Genomic DNA, 17,783 nt, shown 5'->3' on the forward strand with positions numbered 1-17,783 from the left:
ACCCTTGAAATCTGGATAGATTGGAGTAGATAAGAAAGAGTATTTTATATGTCTTTCTAACAATAAATTCCATATGTATGGAATTAAAAATATAAAAAAATGAAAAGTAGAGTGTCCATCGTAAGTTTGCGAAAATGCAGGGGGCCTAAATATAATTTTATTTAAAAAGTAGGGACTTTTCCTTAATTGTTATTATATCATATTCTTCACTGGATTCTTCAAACTATCATAATTATCATTCCCTCGATTAAATTTAACTAATAATTTTTAAAATTGAATTTAGATTTATAAAAAAATTTGTTGACATTTTATATATTATTTAAAATGATTCTAAAGTTAAACTGCTATGAACCGGCTTGATATGATACAAAACAGTTCTGGACTAGAATGAGAACGTGACTTTCGAAGGAAACTGCGGTTAATTTAGCCATTGAATCTTTTTGAATTTTAGATATGTTGTCGCCTTTGAAAAGAGCTTTCTAACTAATTCAAGATCGTAAGATTTTGATAGCTAGATCTTGAGATATCGGTCAAACAGTGGCTGAAGATCAGATAAACCCTAGTTTAATAGCCCTTCAATGGCTAGATAGATGCTAAATTAATTTCTTAGTGTGAAGGGGGAGAAGTTGTTGTATAAGAGGGGGATTAGAAATTAGAGGAAGCCGACCAAAGACTTAGGCAGTAAAAGGAAGGAGGTGAGAGAGGGCGTCAATGGCTAGAGTAAAAAAGAATGAGATAAATGCACAATGTCGTCTCAATTATCAGATAAACTCCAATTAGATTTTCCTCCACATATTTATAGAGGCTCACCTTAGGGACCCATCAACTAAGTTAAAAAAATTCTAATAAACCAACAATTTTTGTCGCGGTACATTCGAACGCGCCCGATTGTGTTCAAACGCATAATTACAGTTTTCCGTTGTTGTAAACATGTACAGGCGTTCAAACGGCCCGAGTCCGTTCAAATGCACAATTTGTGTTCATTTTTTATGAACATGTGCAAGCGTTCACATGGCCCGTTCGAACATGGTCCCTGCGTTCGAACGTGCCCCGACAAAAATCATTTTATATCTTCAAATAAAAATCAACTAGATAAATAGGCTCATCTCAATGAACCCAATATTGCGAGTGGAGCCAATATGAACCGAGTTGTATTATAACTAGTATTATTTGATATCATAGTACAAGAAAGGAATAGTTTTTTTTTTTCAAGAGAAAATTAGTCATAAGTATTTTATACTCTAAACTTCATAAAGAAAAATGTATAGTAACAAGTTCACAACATAACTATTAACAGTAATTTAATTAGCAAATCAGGCCAGTGGAAGAAATCTACATTTCAAAGTTCAAGACAGTGAAAGAAAACAAAATTGGGGTCATTGGATAATTTACAAACTAATTAGCAAGTAATGAACAAACTACATTTCACAAACTAATTAGTAATTAATTAATTAATTCCTCTAGCATACTGCATAACAGAGGGTTATCATCGCAAATCTAGAGAATGCATGAGAGAGGAGAACAATGAATTTTTTAAATGATTAGTTTCTCTCACTTATTAGTAGATATGACCATTAAGACTCTAACCCGCTCCAACATTAAGGTAGGTTGATCCGCCTCAATGCTATAGCGGGTTGCCCGACCCATCACGCGATTTGGTGGCCTACCAAGACCGCCCTAGCAACCCGCACACCGAGAGGTGGCTCCATTTTTTTTTATTATGGCAATTAGTGACCCACTTGCTAAGGCAACTACTAGTGACACTTTTTAAAACACTAATAAGAAAAGTACTTTTAGTCATTCATATATATTTGCTAATTTTAACAAATATATTTTAGGAATTTTCTATGAGTATTCTCTTAAAAATTAACTAGCCTAGCAATTCTAAAAAGAGTCAAAAGATTTTAGTTGCAATTAAGATATTTAAAAAACTCATTGGTAATATGTAAAACAAAACTCTAAGAAAAACTTGATGAACATTTTAACCTTGTCTTTTTAAATTCTTATGAGATAGAAAAAAATAATACTCTTTTCTTTATAGATCATGGGTTCGTAGGTTAATCATAAATCAGACAAAAATACTAGCCCTTCCTACTATGTGCATATAGTGCTCCAATAAAAAAATTTAGGAATAATTCTTTTTTCACCACGTGAACTATCACATCTTTTCACATTATAACCTCCTAAACTTTTTTTGACATATAATAACCCCCTAAACTATAAGAAATACCTCACCACCCTGATGTCATTGATGAAATTGGTGAATTGACCAAATTGTTCCTTCACTTATAATGACAAGATAGTTAAGTGGCTTAGTTAATATTAAATATATTTCTTTAAATTCTTATATTGCCCTTGTGTCTCTCCATTTCTCTTCCTTTCCTCTCTGTTTGCCCACTCGTCGTGCTAGTCATTGCCGCCACCAGCCCACCTAAAACAGTCTCATCTCCTCTCTTAATGGTTTCGAGATGCCTCCTCCCTTTCGTCACCCAAACCCACCAGACTCAACACATTCAACTTCCTATCGCCACTACCAACAACAACTTGCGACTCCTTCCACCCTTATGTCCACCGACGATAACACCTCCCCAACTCCATCCACTCGTCGTGCTGATCGCCATCACCACCGGCCCACATCGATCAACCCATTGTTGCATTTGAAGTCGCTCCCCAAGGCAATCTACAAGATCTTGTGGCCTCTCCGGATGCGGCCCTTAGCCTCAATGTAGGCAAGCTTGTATTAGATGGAGCTCGAGGAGGTGTTCCTAAATCAGTGGAGGGTCATCTTGAGGGTTCAATATGGACGGGGAGGAGATACATGTTCTTTTCTAGCTCGTCGATGACGATGCGACTGCCGTAGTGGATACAAAAGTGGCTAAGGAGCTACTCATTGAGGAGGATGAGGGGCCCAGGGTGGTGATGTTGGCCTTCACGGCCTCACCAACAATGGCTATCAGGTCTTAGAGCAATGGGCAGATCAGTCTCGCCTTTATTGACCGTAGTGGTCGAAGGCGGCGACGTAACTGTCGATGCTGCGCCAATCCAAGATCCAACTCCAGTGGGTTTCTCAACAAAGTTGAAGTCGAAGAGGATGCAGATCTTGCTCATGATCTTGAGGCTATCGGAGCACGGTGGATCTGAGCTCAAGCATGTTGCTCCCAACTAACGGTGGGCTGCGGAGAAGGTGACGGTGGTCAACTCCGTGGAGGTTGCAGCTATGGTGGTGGGCTAGGTAAGAATAGGTGATTGTAGCTATTGAAGGAGAGGATGAGAAGGGGTATTTTCATCCACCTAAAATTTTCTCATGACTTGCATGTGACTTGCACATGTATAAGGAGTAAAATTGTCATGTATTTGTCACGTGATTACCACATGACATTTTTTTGACAAAAATGAGTAACAAAATTTTAATTGAAGGAATTAAGTGAGATATTTCTAATATTTATAGGCTCATTGTGTACCCAAAAAAAAAGTTTAGAGAATCATTATAAAAATAAGTGATAGTTCAGAAGGTGGAAAAGGAATTATCCCATATTTTTAATTAAATATCAACTCAAACATATCTATAAAGGAAATCGAATCCAACTTCTATCACAAGCTATTAGGACTTGACAACCTTAGGTGGATATGAGGTTAGATTTAGTGTTATTAAATCTGTCTTATATGACCATATGAACAGTTTAGCAATTAAGTGGCTATTACGCAGAATGTTTCCATTTGACAAACTAATAGCAGTGTTTTATTTCATTATATGACTATTCTCAAGAAAGTAGGAAGTTCAATTTATAAATTCTGATTGCTTGATTGGTGTTGTGGAAATTAATGAAAGGTATTATATGTAATTTTCGGCATTCTCTATTCTTCTTGGCCAGAAAATTTAGAAAGGACCAGGCAAAAACAATTAGAAAAGGCAAGAAGATTTCAAAGGAATTATTTTTATATAAAGAATGAGTTTCTTTTTTCACACAAAGAATGATGCAGTAGATATTTGATTCTCTTATTATTATTATTATCCATCTTTCCATAGGATAAGATGGTTTTGATAACTTAGCATAGAAAATTGGAGCTTTCCCATATTATTGCACTGTCTAGTTAAAATTATATTTTGTTTTGAGTACTCCCTTGTCTACAAGATTTTAAAAAACAGAAAATACAATTTAAACTCCATTGTTGCCCTAAAATTCACTCTCTCTAAACTTACATTTATGCCACTTAACTTTTTTATAATTAGAATTAAATATATTTTACCACGTTATACTTATAACTAAAATTATTTTATCCTTTCCGTATTTCAAAACATCTTTATATACTTATGATTAAAGTGTTATTATTAGTTTTTCTATTAAACTTAACTGAACGGCACCACAATAACCAAAACATCCCATCGTGTCTGTTAGACAAAACATGCATGTGATGCGGACATCACTGATAAGACCCGATGGCGTGTGTACCAGCGTAGGAGGCGCCGACAGTTGATGATCTCTCCTATAGGGATTTGATTCTGATTTTAATTTATTTAGGGTGTCTTTTGTTTATTTCATATGTAGGGTGTTTTTTGCTTAATTCCATTATAAGTCTATATATAAACCCGTTATATTTTTTTTGAAGGTTAATGAAAGTTTATGTGATTTTATTCTCTGGAGAATTTTGGTGTGAAACAGGTGTGAAACCCCGTTCCTTCCCTTCTTATTTTCTTCTTTCATTTTTCTCTATCATGTTTTGCATTATTTTGGAATCAGAGCAATGGTTTTTTACGTTCAAATTTTCTCCAAACCATATTTTCTGTCTCCATCGCCCATTAATTTTTTCGTGCTACTCATCTTTCTCAACTTTTATCACCAATTCCACTATATATAGATGGCCCGCCTTCCAAGTTCTATGTCGCTCTACATTTGTCCTTCATTTGACACTTGCATCACAAATGTCAAATCATTATCGCATGAGAAGATCGCCGTTGTAGAGGAACGAGAAGAATCAATCATCATTCCAGAATTGTGAAGCAAAATCCAACCAAACGTGGAGTGTTTGTGCATCATCCAATAGTCCATTATCACCTAAATTAGGTAATCAATCTTTTTCCTTATCATAGGTGAGCAAAAAAAAAACATCAAATTTTCAATATTTTGAAATTTTCAAAATTTCCATTTTTGGCTCTTAGGTTAGAATCCCAACAAATTCCTTTTTTCCCTAAACTTCCTACCAAATTTCTTTTTTCTTTTCAACATCCCAACAAATCCCACATTTCCTAAACCTCTACCAAACTACCTTTTTTCTTTTCTTTTCTTCTCCCTCCAATATTCCCAATTCGCGAAATTTTCATTTTTGGCTTTTAATTTTTGTTAGAATTCCAATAAATTCTTTCTTTCCCTAAACTTCCTACCAAATTTCCTTTTTCTTCTCAACATTCCAACAAATCCCACCTTTCCTAAACCTCTACCAAACTATCCTTTTTATTTTTCTTTTCTTCTCCCTCCAATATTCCCAATTTTTGAAATTTTCCCTCCCTAAATTAAAACCAACCTATTGAAATCAGCTCCAAGCCCAAACCCATTAGCCACCCAACCCAAACTCACTCACACCTATTAACCCAAATACTTCCAACCCAACCTCATTAAACCTAAAACCCATTAATCCAAAAACCAAAAACCTATTAATCTAACCCCTCAACCCGTTAGTCATCATCATCTCAACCCGTTAGCCATCTTCATCCCCAACCTCCTCTCACCTCACACTGAGCCCTAGCCCAATTCCCAAATTCCTTCCTTCACTAGACTCCTCATAGCCAGCAACTTCTCCATCGGCGTTGTCACCGCCAGTAGTGCTCTCCACTGATGCCGTCATCGCCAGTGTCGCTCTCCACTAACGCCAACATCGCCAACCCCACTCTCCACCATTGCCAACGCCATCTTCTTTGAGCTCCGCCGCCTACCGTCGCTTGCTTGTAGCCGCCAACCCATATCTTTCACTGTCACGTCCCCATTGACTTCTTCTCTTGTCCCCATGATCGATGTCATTTCTGAAACTGAGGACAAGCCTTGGCATCATGAAGATTTGGGTGTGAAACCCTAACTTGAAGGTGAAGGTGTGAAACCTATCCCTAAGCATGATGATACTTGGTTTGACTGAGAACAGTAAGAGCCTGATCGACTAGAGAAGTATGAGAAAAGTCTCAGTCCACTGCTCGAAGTCACTAAGGATAAGTTATATCATTAGAAAAACTTGGATGTGAAACCCTTGCTTGAGGGCGGAGGTGTGAAACCTATCCCTGAATCTAATGATATTTGGCTTAATCAAAGTAACTTGGGGTGCCAGGAAACTGTGAGACTGGAGCAACCTGAAGGCTATAGGGGATATACTCGATAGAGTCGAGTTCTCTCCCACTCGGAGAGTATGATGCAGACATCACTGATATATTACACAGGCGTATGTATCAGTGCAGTTCCTCTTTTAGAAAATTAGTCTTAAGTCAAGTATTTTTATTATACATTTACTATTTATGGTGTTTAGGATTATATTTGCTTTTTCGCAATTGTTTAGAGTGTTATTTGCTTATTGTCATTTGTAAGGTCTATAAATATGCCAACTGTTTTCTCAATCAGGGTTAATGAAGAAATGAAATTTTTTTGAGATCTCCAATGTGACTTTTGGGTGTGAAACCCTAATTGAGAATGGAGGTGTGAAACTCGATTCTTTTTTTCTTTCTTTCACTATCATCGTTCCTAGAATCCTAACGATCTATTTGTTTCACATCAACATGCTTTTGAGATAATACTGCTAAATGATTAAAATAGTCATGACGCTTAGTTAAATATAATAAAAAAATGAACGATCCTATTTTAGTCATAAGTATAGAGACTGATCTGAGACTTTTTAAAATACGAGCTAAAGTAATTTTGAGTATAAGTATATGATAATAAAATATATTTAGCTCTTATAATTATATACTTTAATACAACTATTTACAAATAATAAATTTACTTTGAAAAAAAAAATCAAATTACACTTTTTATTTTATAACAAATAATTAAACATTATTATTTTTTATCAATTTTTTTTTTGTTTTTTTGCTAGTTCAGCCACTATCTTTTCTACTTTTACAATTTTAGACGTTACAATATATATATATAGGGTAAAATAGTCACATACTTGATAATTTAAAGGATATTTATCTTCACTATGAGTTTTGGATTGAAAACTTAATGGTTGCATATAAATTAAACCTAAAAGGGAGTTAAGCGACACATATAAACCTAAAAGGGAGAATAGGATAAATAGATCACTTCCAAAATGAAACCTAAAAATAAATAATGTAAATATATTTAATACATTAAGATGACATTTAATAAAATTTCTAATTATTGGAATGTAAAATTACTACTCAATATTTTTCCTATCATGATGAATACAATTAGTCAGGTCAACTTAAATACAATTTAATTATTTAATAACAGGATGATCCTATAAACTCAGATAGATCAGAAGGCCCAAATGGTCTCTCCAGAGGAGCCTATTGATGTGCATAATGGATTGTTCTCAAAAATCAAACAAAAATATGTACAACTTGCACTTGAAGCATAATTTCTAGTTATTGGGTAGGAAAGTAGTATTAGCATTCACTAATACATGAACAAATTGATATAAAGATGAGCTTTTGGGATGACCCAGTTTATGGAGACAACTTAACTAAAGAAGAAAGTGAAATTACAGCCTCTCCAACAGTTAGGTAAAGGGAATCAATCCCAAAGAAATTATGAATCTCATTAGCTCTTTGTAACTTCTCCATCACTTCTCCAACAGGATTAACAAATATAAGCTGCAAAAGAAAAAAAAAAAAAGGAACAAAGTCACAGATAGTAAATTTAAGCCTTTTGATTGATGAGTCAAAAAATATTTCGATCATAATACCTCGAGACCGCGTTTCTCCATTGTTTTTCTTAGGTCAATCAGAAAAGCAACTCCACTTGTATCAACAGAAGCTACACCTGAAATTTTATTTCCAAATCATAAGATTAAGCCATTAGTTTCCAATGTGATGATCTTCTACAATTGTTTTTCTATGCATTTATTGCAGTATCTTTGCGAAATAACTAATTTCTTAAGCATTGTTTGCTCTTCCTTTTTAAACAGGACTGATATGTAATCAAGGTATATGTATATGTAACATCAAAGGAATTATAAATGAAACTCAAAAGAAACAACCTACCAGATAAGTCCAAGATTACATATTGGAGGGTTGTTTGCTTATGCTCTGCAACCTTTTCTTCTTCTATCCATCTCCTAATCCTACAACAATATCACTATCAATAAACTTTTTTTTACGAATTTATATACTAACTTGAAGAGAAATTCTAGTTGTGCTCTTCTTTATAGATTACCAAGAGTATATTTGAAGAATACCTTTCATTGAGGTAGGTAGTATTTGCAAAGTTAATAGGAGCTTCCATTGCTAAGATGAGGAACCCTGGAATCCTTTGAGCCTCTTTGTACTGATGAACGTTCCGGTAGATATCAGTACCGTGAATATTCCCTAAGAGTACCATCTTAGGCCTTGTAGTCTGAAGAAGTATCCTGAATATTGATATGCAGACCTACATAACTCAGAGAGCTATCAGTCATCACATAGCTAAGAGAGTGAAAGTAATGTGAAGCAAGTAATCAGATAAAATGCCATTACCGCAATCGCCAGTCCATCTTCGACAGAGATAAAAATGACACCAAGAAATGCACATAAGCAGACAAGAAAATCCATCTTATCCATCTTCCATATGTGGTACGCCGCAGGGATATCGATGAGCCCAGCAACCGCAGCAATTATGATAGCTCCGAGCACAACATTGGGCGTGTAAACAAACAGTGGCATAAGGAGGAGCAATGCTACCATCACTGTCATTGCCATTACTATGTTAGACATTGCAGTCTTGCATCCAGCGTTGTGATTCACCGCAGAACGGGAGAAAGCTCCTATGATTTCAAAGAAGTTCTTTGTAAGTGTTTGTTATTATTAATTTAAAGGGCATCCAAGAATTGTTCTTTACAACTATAGGCTGAAGAATTGTTTTAGATACCTGTGGTAATATAACATGAGGTGCAGGAACCCACAATGTTCATCAAACCTATGGCCATCATTTCCTTATTCCCATCCACTTGGTAGTCCTTGAGTGAAGCAAAAGTTCTCCCAACTGCCACTCCTTCCTATAGAAAGAAATATAAGATAGCTAAAGCTCTGCTAATTCTAATCAATCTATAAGATTAAAATAGTTACATGGTTCCATAACTAGACAGTGCAGAGGTCTTTCTATAGTTTCAGTAAATTCCTTAGTTAGATGGTTTCATGAATATTGAAAGTTTGAGTATAAGTAGAAAATTTTCTTGGATAAAAGATCAGTGTTCTATCAGTCATTTATTCATCAGTTCTAAGAAAAGAGATGAATAGATAAATTTGCGATCATCGGGTATATATATATATATGTGCATGATTAAGATGCTCAGGAACTTACAGTAAGGGAGATAATTCCGGTAACAAGTCCAGTTTTTATAACAACGCGTAAATAGGTAGCATCAAATAGTAACTTGTCCCATGAGGGGCGATTTAATCCGCGTTTCAACTGGCCAATCTGCAAAATAAGAAATGCAAATTGCAATAATAAAGATTAATCAGTTCGCGCAAAGAAAGAATTGAAGCTTACAAGTAAAAAAATCATTCAAATGTGACACTAACAGTACTGATGCCATGGTTCTCTGCTTTGAAGATGAAAACAATAAGTGTGGAGAGTATAACAGATGCTAATGGTGCTCCAGCTGATACCCAGAAAAGTTTTGGCCTTCTCATTGTCTGCACCAAAACATACATAATAAGTTGTGCAACTAAATGAGTATAACAAATACTCATGGTATTCATGCTTTCATTTAGTTTAAGAATCCTCTCTCCTATATCGATCTTTCTCTCAATAAGTTTGGGTTTCTAGATATAAGAAACAACACGACCATCATTAGTATGAGCAGCATAATGACCTCTTCTTTGGAAATTTATGCAAATAAACTAAGAAAAATTATGGGTAAGAAGGGTAATTAAGAGAGCATACGATGTGTCTCGCCAACAACAAGAACACCAGGAAGCAAATCCCCATCAACACCGTCTGCCATGACCACTGCATGGATTGTTAAACCACAAGCTTATTACAGTGAACCCAACAATAACTTAAATAAAGAATGGGGAATAAGGAGGCTTATTAATTAACCTCGTCGGTCTTATGGAATATAGAGCTCATGACAGGGACAAGACCCATCTGGTTGGTGAAATGAACGATCCCGAAGAGGTTCTTGAGCTGCTGGAGAGAGACTATAATGGCAGCTCCGGCCATGAAACCGACGAGGGTTGCTTTGGAAAGGAAATCTATGATGAATCCCAATCTAATTAAGAGATTCAAATCAGTAAGTAGAAATTTATATTGGACAGTTATTACTGTAGGTAAATGTTATTTGTAATCAGACTCCTTTTTTTTTGCTTATAATTTTTATATTAACAACTGTCCTTGATACGTGATATGAAAATAATAGGCAAAAGAGAGAACTGGAAAGTATTAATCATAAAATCATTAAATATAGGGCGTTATTTAAAAATTTCCCATCATTGCACTGACCAAACTAGCCCTACCAAATATTTACTTTACTTATCTAATATATTTTAAATTTTAAATACAAAATTTTGTGTTTTGAAGTGCTTAGTCAGCAACTTTCAAATATAAATAGTGAAAGGATCACCAACTTATATATAAATTTAAAATTTCATGTTATATTTACTGACAGTTTCTAAACACACATAATTTAATATTTAAATTTCTAACCGAATGAGAAATATAAACAAAACCAGAGAAAGACTTAAGATATTATAAAAAGAAAGGAAGAGAAAAAGAAAATAATTAACTCACCTGAGTATGCCAAGAGAAGCTTGGAAAAGTCCGGCGAAGAAGGTGGCAGTAAACGCCAGCTGCAGGAAGAAGAGGGGCTCTGCGTTGGGATCCGCCACTTGCCGCAGCATCGAACCCATCAAGAGCGAGGCGATGGAGACCGGACCCACCGCGAGATCCCTCGAGCTCCCCAGTACCGAGTACACCAGTGGTGGCACAAAGCTGGAATCTACCATCATTCATTTTGGACATATATCCACTAATTAGTCTCACATTATTTGACCAAAAGTTTTAAACTTTAATCTGCCATCTAACGCTTACTCACTTCACAAGGACCAATAATTATCAAAAAGACAATATGTGGGCCCTTCTTTTCTTTTTGTGTTTGGTCTGTGCACAAGGAACCATCCGTGAATCAATCATTACTTAGCTTTATTAATACTTAAAACATTGGTCAAACTTACACAGAGTAAGTTACACTGTATATTAATCTTCTATCCTCGTTTTAAGAGTTTATTTTATTACACCAGTCAAAACGTCACATAGATTTATAGATATAGATGCTTACAGAGGCCTATGATGGGAGGGAGATCAGCGAGCTTGGCGTAGCTAATACCCTGCAATGAAACATTCACATCTATAGAAATCACACAAATGCTTAATTTAACTAATGAATGGATGAGAAAGGCAGTACGTACCTGAGGGATGGCCAAACTGGCGATGGTGAGTCCGGCGATGAGGTCGGATTTGAAGAGCGAGAGTGAGTAGTTCGGTGCCCATTCTAGGATTGGGAAGAGGTACTTGGCAACTAGAATCCACTTCTTCTTCATAGGCTGGCCTTCCAAGCACCGGAAAGGGTCGTCGGGGAAGAAGGTCTCCTTCAACCTCACCTTCATCTTGCTCACCGTGCTCTGCGGCTCCTCCGCCGACACCTTGTGCACCACCGTCTCCATCGACCCCTTCTCCCCCACTTCGCCTTCCACCATTCCTCACAATGTCAATATATATATATATATACGCAAGTCCACACAAGGAGGACCGCAAGGAAACAAAAAGTGGTATCGAGAAGAACAAGAGCAAACGAAAAGAAAAGGAGGAGAAGCAAAGGAGTAGAAAGGTGGTGGGAGGGGAAAGAGATGTGACTAAAAGTAGATGCGAGGGGGGTGGGAATCAAACAGGCCCACAAAAGGAAAGGGGGAGGGGTAATGGTTAGATAATCTAGGTAATGAATTAATGACATAAATATAGTCATTTGAACATGTTCTTTTACGTGCGTCTCTAATAGACTAATAATATAATTAGTAAAATATAGAAACTCATGCCAAAGAATAAGACAGGCTCACCTAGAGATGTTGTTTTCTTCACCTTATTAGATGCCTTGAGACTTTTTTCCTCTTGAGTGGGGAGAGGAAAGGAGGTGTAGTTGGAGTCATTGAATTGGACTGCATTGTGTGGTGTGCCATGGGAGTTATATCACCATAGATAGATACCAACATAACGCAGTGCGAGTTCGAAGGATAAGAGGAGATCAGGGATGGGGATTCGATCAAACTTGCTTTAGGAAAAGAGGATCCCAGTGGGGACAAGAGGGGGGCAGCAGATGGGTGGTATATTTTGGTGGGGCGGTCGAAACGACTGGAGTAGTCTGGCTCGAGTGTCGCATCTCGGAGGAGAGAGGAGAGAGGAGAGACGAGAGAGGAGAGAGAGAGCAGATAAAGATGAGAAGAGAGAGAGAGATAATGGAAGAGAGAGAGAGTCATAGAAGAGAGAGAGAGAGGGAGCAGAGGAGGGGGAAACACTTGTCGTCGTTTGCTCGGAAGCGAACTGGTTCTTGTTGTCCGGAGTGCAGCAGTGACGTGCTAAATACGAGAACCTAGCGATATGTCTTGAACCGTGTTAGAGTTTCTCAGTCGGTCAATGGGTGGTAGGGGAGGGGGGAGATTAATTTTTATAATCTTTTCCTTAATAATGTTAGAATGTGCGCAGAATAAATTCAACTCAAAATTTAAATACAAATGATTTAAATTTGAAAATTTAAGTTTAAACATGAGAAAGCAAAGATTGTATAGTTTTATTTTTAATTTCTTTTTTCATATTTACAAATTGAATTCTATTTTAATCACATATTTGAAAACAAAAACTACCTTATACGATTTTCCAAACAAAAAGTGATGGTGTTTAAATAAAAATATAGCTAATTTACTCATACAAATTAGCTAATATGACCAATAATTTTAATTAATTCTATATAGTATTATTTAATCTTAAAATATAGATTTCTGATAGAGAAATTAATGATTCTTATTGAATCATTTGCCGAACTCTTTGAGGTTTGGTATTTTCTGATGATTGGTAGGCTCTGGATCTGGAGATGGGGCCAGCCCTCACTACTGAGTTAGAACTCAGACAACATATATTCTTCAAGCACATCATCTCAGAGGCTAAAAATCTTTACAGTAAAGGAGGAGTAAAACCTGGGATTCACACAATGGTGTTTAGAAGAAGGTTGATAAAGTTTGCATCTTTAATATAAGCATAAAATCAACCAACTGAACCATAAAACATCATACAAATATTTATATTCTCCTAAAGATCACTATCAAACTCCAGGAAGGAAGGTAGAGTGGTCTCAGATTGGTTTGAAATTGCAAAATTGAATGTGTGTCCCTCTTTTTTTTTTATTATAAGGTGACAATCACTATAATTGAAACAACTAATTGAAAAATTTAGAGACATGGTGGTTGGTGGATATTATCATAGAAAGACAATCTCAAGTTGATCTCTTCTTTTGAAGTCTCCTGTATCCAAAGAGTTGCATTTTGGATCATTTTACTATGTGGATGTATGCTCAAGAGTTCTTTGCTCTCTTTCATCAGAAAAATTATAAACAATATATAAAGACTAAGAAGGAGTAAACGAGTAATATGAAAATGAAATGTTACACTACACCTTGGGGGAACGGAAACGGTTTTATGCTTCTCAAGTGAACAGTATACATGAATGAAAGGTGCATGTTGACGTTTGGTGTAGTTCAGGAGGAGGTCAAGTAGTAATGGACTTCTTCTCTTTTCTCTTCCACAAGAGTTGCATATAGGGATATTTTGTAATATTATATGTAGGATTAATTCTTCCAACACTTTGGTTTTTTAGGAGTACAATTACTTATTAAATTTTGAGTTAAATATGTTTTACTTATATGTACTTTGAATCGAGATTACTTTACTCTCATGAATTTTGTATTACTATGTTTTTTATACATTTTAAATTAAATTAAAATAACAGTGATTTGATTTCCAAAAAAGTAATGGTTTTTAGATTAAAAGGCATGGGCAATGTTGAGTTTAGATGAGAAATTGTTCAATAGTTCAACTTAATTAAAAATATAGAAAGATATAGTAATACAGAAAGCAAAGTTTATGAGTTAAATTATAGGAGGTAAAATATATTTAATTAGATTTTTCTATCTCCTTTCATGGATGATACTACGAATCCATTCAAAGGTACTATTTGTGAGCCCTCTTCATCTGAAGAGTGCTAGATGAGCTTAGGGGTGTAAACGAGCCGAGCTTGATCGAGCCTTTATCTAATCAAGTTTGGATTGAAATTAATTTTGAGCCTGTCTTTGTGATCAAGCTTGAATTGAAATAATTTCAATCCGAGCCACTTTTGAACTCGAGCCAATTTCGAACTTAAACGAGCTTAAACGAGTTGCTCAATTAGTAATTTCAAGCCTTATCAATTTCGAATTATTTTCGAGCCTGAGCAAGCTTAAATTAATTTAGGCTTGAATCAAACTTAAAATAAAATCTAATTCAATTATAAAGATATAAATATTACCAAAATATAAATTACAAGCAATAAAGATAAAATGAGTTAGAAAACGACAAGCAACCAAAATATAAATTACAAATAATAAAGATAATTGTGTCAGAAAATAATAGCTAAAATTCTGAATAGGTGAAAAGCTTTTAATTTGATGGTTCATATTAGTTTGATATTACTCATATTATATTATATTATATTATATTATATATATATTCGAGCCTTATCGAGCCGGCTCGAGATCAAGCTCGGCTCGAATTTAATTTTGAGCTTAGCTTTAATGATCAAGCTTGGCTCAGTCTATTTTCGAGCCGAGCTTGATCGAGCATTATCGAGCTGAACTCGAGCAGGCTCGATTATTTTGACAGCCCTAGATGAGCCCAAGGTTGCCTGTACATTGGGCGAACTCAAGCTATAGCCTAAACTCAAATTTCACTTATCCTTAACCATGCTATAAATATATATTGATGGTTTTTAAGGAGTCCAAGTAAATACTAAACAGAGGGTTTAGCCCTTTGATAATTAGGTTTAGACAATTATAGGCTCTCAAAGAAATATGTCATAATGCACCAACTCAGATTGCCATATATAAACTAGGATTCATTGTTTTTTTTTTTAAAAACTTTTTGAAAGAGGGTCCATAGACCATTGCCATATATAAACTAAGATGGGTTACAAATAGAGACCAACTGCTCCCCCACCAATAGGCCAGAATGCCCATTGCGCAGGCATAGTGATTGTTACATCTACTAGTAAAACCTAGCTTAATCTATGGTTACTTTGAAAGACAGATTGTCGATCTCCTTTAACTAGTTAGGATGGCCTGCGCTTCACCCAACAATATGGTAAGGCAACAGTCAAGGAAAATAGTTCTTGCCTGGGTGGGAGTAACTTGGGGTCGACCTGAATGAAAAATGCCAATGCCTTTGCACAGTGAGCTACACCATGCCGCGTCGACCCACCTTGGAAATAACTCGAGAGGAGCTTTGTTGCCTTGTTGGTCTTGAAAACAACTTCCCTTGGTGAGACTTCTCGATTGTTAAAGATCTGTTCACATCTTGCTTTCCAGATGCACCACAATAGGTTAAGGCAGAAGATAATATCCTCTAAGGGTAAGTTAGAGTTAAGAGATCTGATCCAAGTGTTTTCAAAAGACGTTACACATAGATGACACCTCATGGAGAAAAGGCAACTAAGAAAGATGTGGTCAATTGTCTCGTTGGACAAGGAGCACACGAGGCAAGACTCGTCAATGCCTTGGATATAGCAATGCAAAATAGTCTTTACCCAAGGAAGTAAGAGCGTAGTGACTTGAGTTTAATTTAATTAGGTTCGGATCGTAAATAAATTAACCCTCTAACTCGGTAATTAAACGAATCATATTTGTTTTTATTATCTTAATATATTTATGACATAATAACTCGTTTATAGTACAATAATCTGAACAGAATAATTTATTTATAACATAATTAAAACTTATTTCTATTTTGAACAAATCAATTAATAATCTTAATAAATGTTTTTATAATCTAAATAACTTGTGTTATTGAATAGCCAGTGTAACCTATTTAGATTATTTTTATATTTCCAAAAAAGAAGAAGAAAAGATTATTTTTTGTATTTAGAAATCGATCCAGTTGTCCGACCTGTATCAATGCCAGCTCCAGCAGAATTACAGCAGCCATGAACAATTTTATCCTTCAAACACCTTATGTGCATAACCAATAGTGCAACACAATGGCGTTTCAGAAGGATAAAGCCACGAGAATTGCTTGGCGGCACCTCGCCCTAGCTGTCTCGATCCTCTCCTTGAGCGTCTCCTCCTTCACGGCCGCCTTCACCATCTCCACATCCATCTCCATCAGCTTGAGCACCCGGAAGAGCTCCGTCACCACCCGGTCCTCCACCTCCCCGGCGGCGCGGAGCACCTCCGCCTCCTCCCTCGCCCTCTCCGCCACGATCTCCGCCGTCTTCGCCAGCAGCGCTGCCGACCCCCACCTCCCCCGCGCCATCAGCCCCTCGAGCTTCTCCAGGAAGTCGGCGATCGCCCACCCCTTGGGCTTCTCCGTCTTGATCTCCTTCGTCCGCTTCCACCCGATCTCGAAGTTCGGCGGCTCCGATCGCTCGATTGCCGTCGACGGCGACCGACGGCGGAGGATCACTGAAGGGATCCGCTTCTCGATGGCGAAGGAGGTGCTGGTGGTCGCCGCGAGGGTTTCGTCGAATTCCTCATCGTCGTTAGATGGGTTCGGGCTCGCTGTAGAGGAGCAGAGGGGAATGGTGGAGGCGGAAAAGTTTTGGCGGGAAGGGAGTCGGAGAGGGCGGGAGTTGGGCGGCGGCGGCGGAAAGAGATGGAAAGCGGAAGCCATTACGAAAACTTGGAGTTAGAGAGTGAAGATAAGGTGAGGTACAGAGGTGGAGGGTACGTGTTGAGTTGCAGTAACCGTTGGTGAAGATAAGATCTCTTTGTTTCTTTTCTGAGGGTAATTTCGCCATTTTAGTAATGTCCAAGTGAGCTCAGAGTATTTATTTATTATTTTCAAAATTACTATCTAAAAATATATTATAAAAAATAACATCGATTTTGAGATATTTAGAAAAGGGTTAACTATTTTTAGACCTTGAATTATATCACTGAACTTTTATAATTGCTCTATGTGGTTCTTGTAAATAATTAAAAATATTTTGGATTTTTTGGTAAAATGAAACAATAGAATGATTGAGGCTGCAAAATTAAGAAATTTGTTTGGTATTTCATGTGAAAAATATCATTGGACTAGGGGTGTAAACAAGCTTGAGTGAGAGGGGCCAATCTTAGGTTGGCTTGGGAGGTAGATTTTTCTAGCTAGAGCTTGATTTGAGCTTGGAAAGCTCAGCTCGTTTCAAGCACGATGAGACTTAAGTTTTGCTCGACAACTCATAAGTAATCCACATGATGCAACTCGATCCCTGGCTAAGGCAAATTCCTTCCAACTATCGATGGCGCGAAATTCTCTCGGGAAGCTTCTCGCCCCAATTAGCTTATGATTATACATTGATGGTGATGAATCCACC

General features: G+C 36.6%; 2 protein-coding genes across 2 annotated transcripts; both read right to left on the minus strand.

Moving 5' to 3' along the window:
- Window positions 1-7,567: 7,567 nt before the first annotated feature.
- On the minus strand, window positions 7,568-12,393 carry LOC140759640 (probable sulfate transporter 3.3). The gene is made up of 14 exons (XM_073096251.1): window positions 12,251-12,393; window positions 11,606-11,883; window positions 11,476-11,524; window positions 10,929-11,136; window positions 10,239-10,410; window positions 10,083-10,148; window positions 9,719-9,832; window positions 9,498-9,614; window positions 9,066-9,192; window positions 8,675-8,961; window positions 8,398-8,588; window positions 8,204-8,283; window positions 7,906-7,982; window positions 7,568-7,813 (listed from the first exon to the last, which is right to left on the minus strand). The coding sequence occupies exons 2-14, from the start codon at window positions 11,858-11,860 to the stop codon at window positions 7,667-7,669; spliced, it is 1,890 nt and encodes a 629-aa protein (XP_072952352.1). The 5' UTR covers window positions 11,861-11,883; window positions 12,251-12,393; the 3' UTR covers window positions 7,568-7,666.
- Window positions 12,394-16,328: 3,935 nt separating this feature from the next.
- Window positions 16,329-17,170, minus strand: LOC140759220 (protein CHLORORESPIRATORY REDUCTION 41, chloroplastic). Its single transcript, XM_073095721.1, has one exon. It carries the CDS (start codon window positions 17,096-17,098, stop codon window positions 16,475-16,477), a length of 624 nt encoding a protein of 207 aa, XP_072951822.1. The 5' UTR covers window positions 17,099-17,170; the 3' UTR covers window positions 16,329-16,474.
- Window positions 17,171-17,783: the final 613 nt, after the last annotated feature.

Source organism: Typha angustifolia, chromosome 4 (genome assembly GCF_048772165.1).
Source record: "Typha angustifolia cultivar Huaian chromosome 4, ASM4877216v1, whole genome shotgun sequence".
Lineage (NCBI taxonomy): Eukaryota > Viridiplantae > Streptophyta > Magnoliopsida > Poales > Typhaceae > Typha > Typha angustifolia.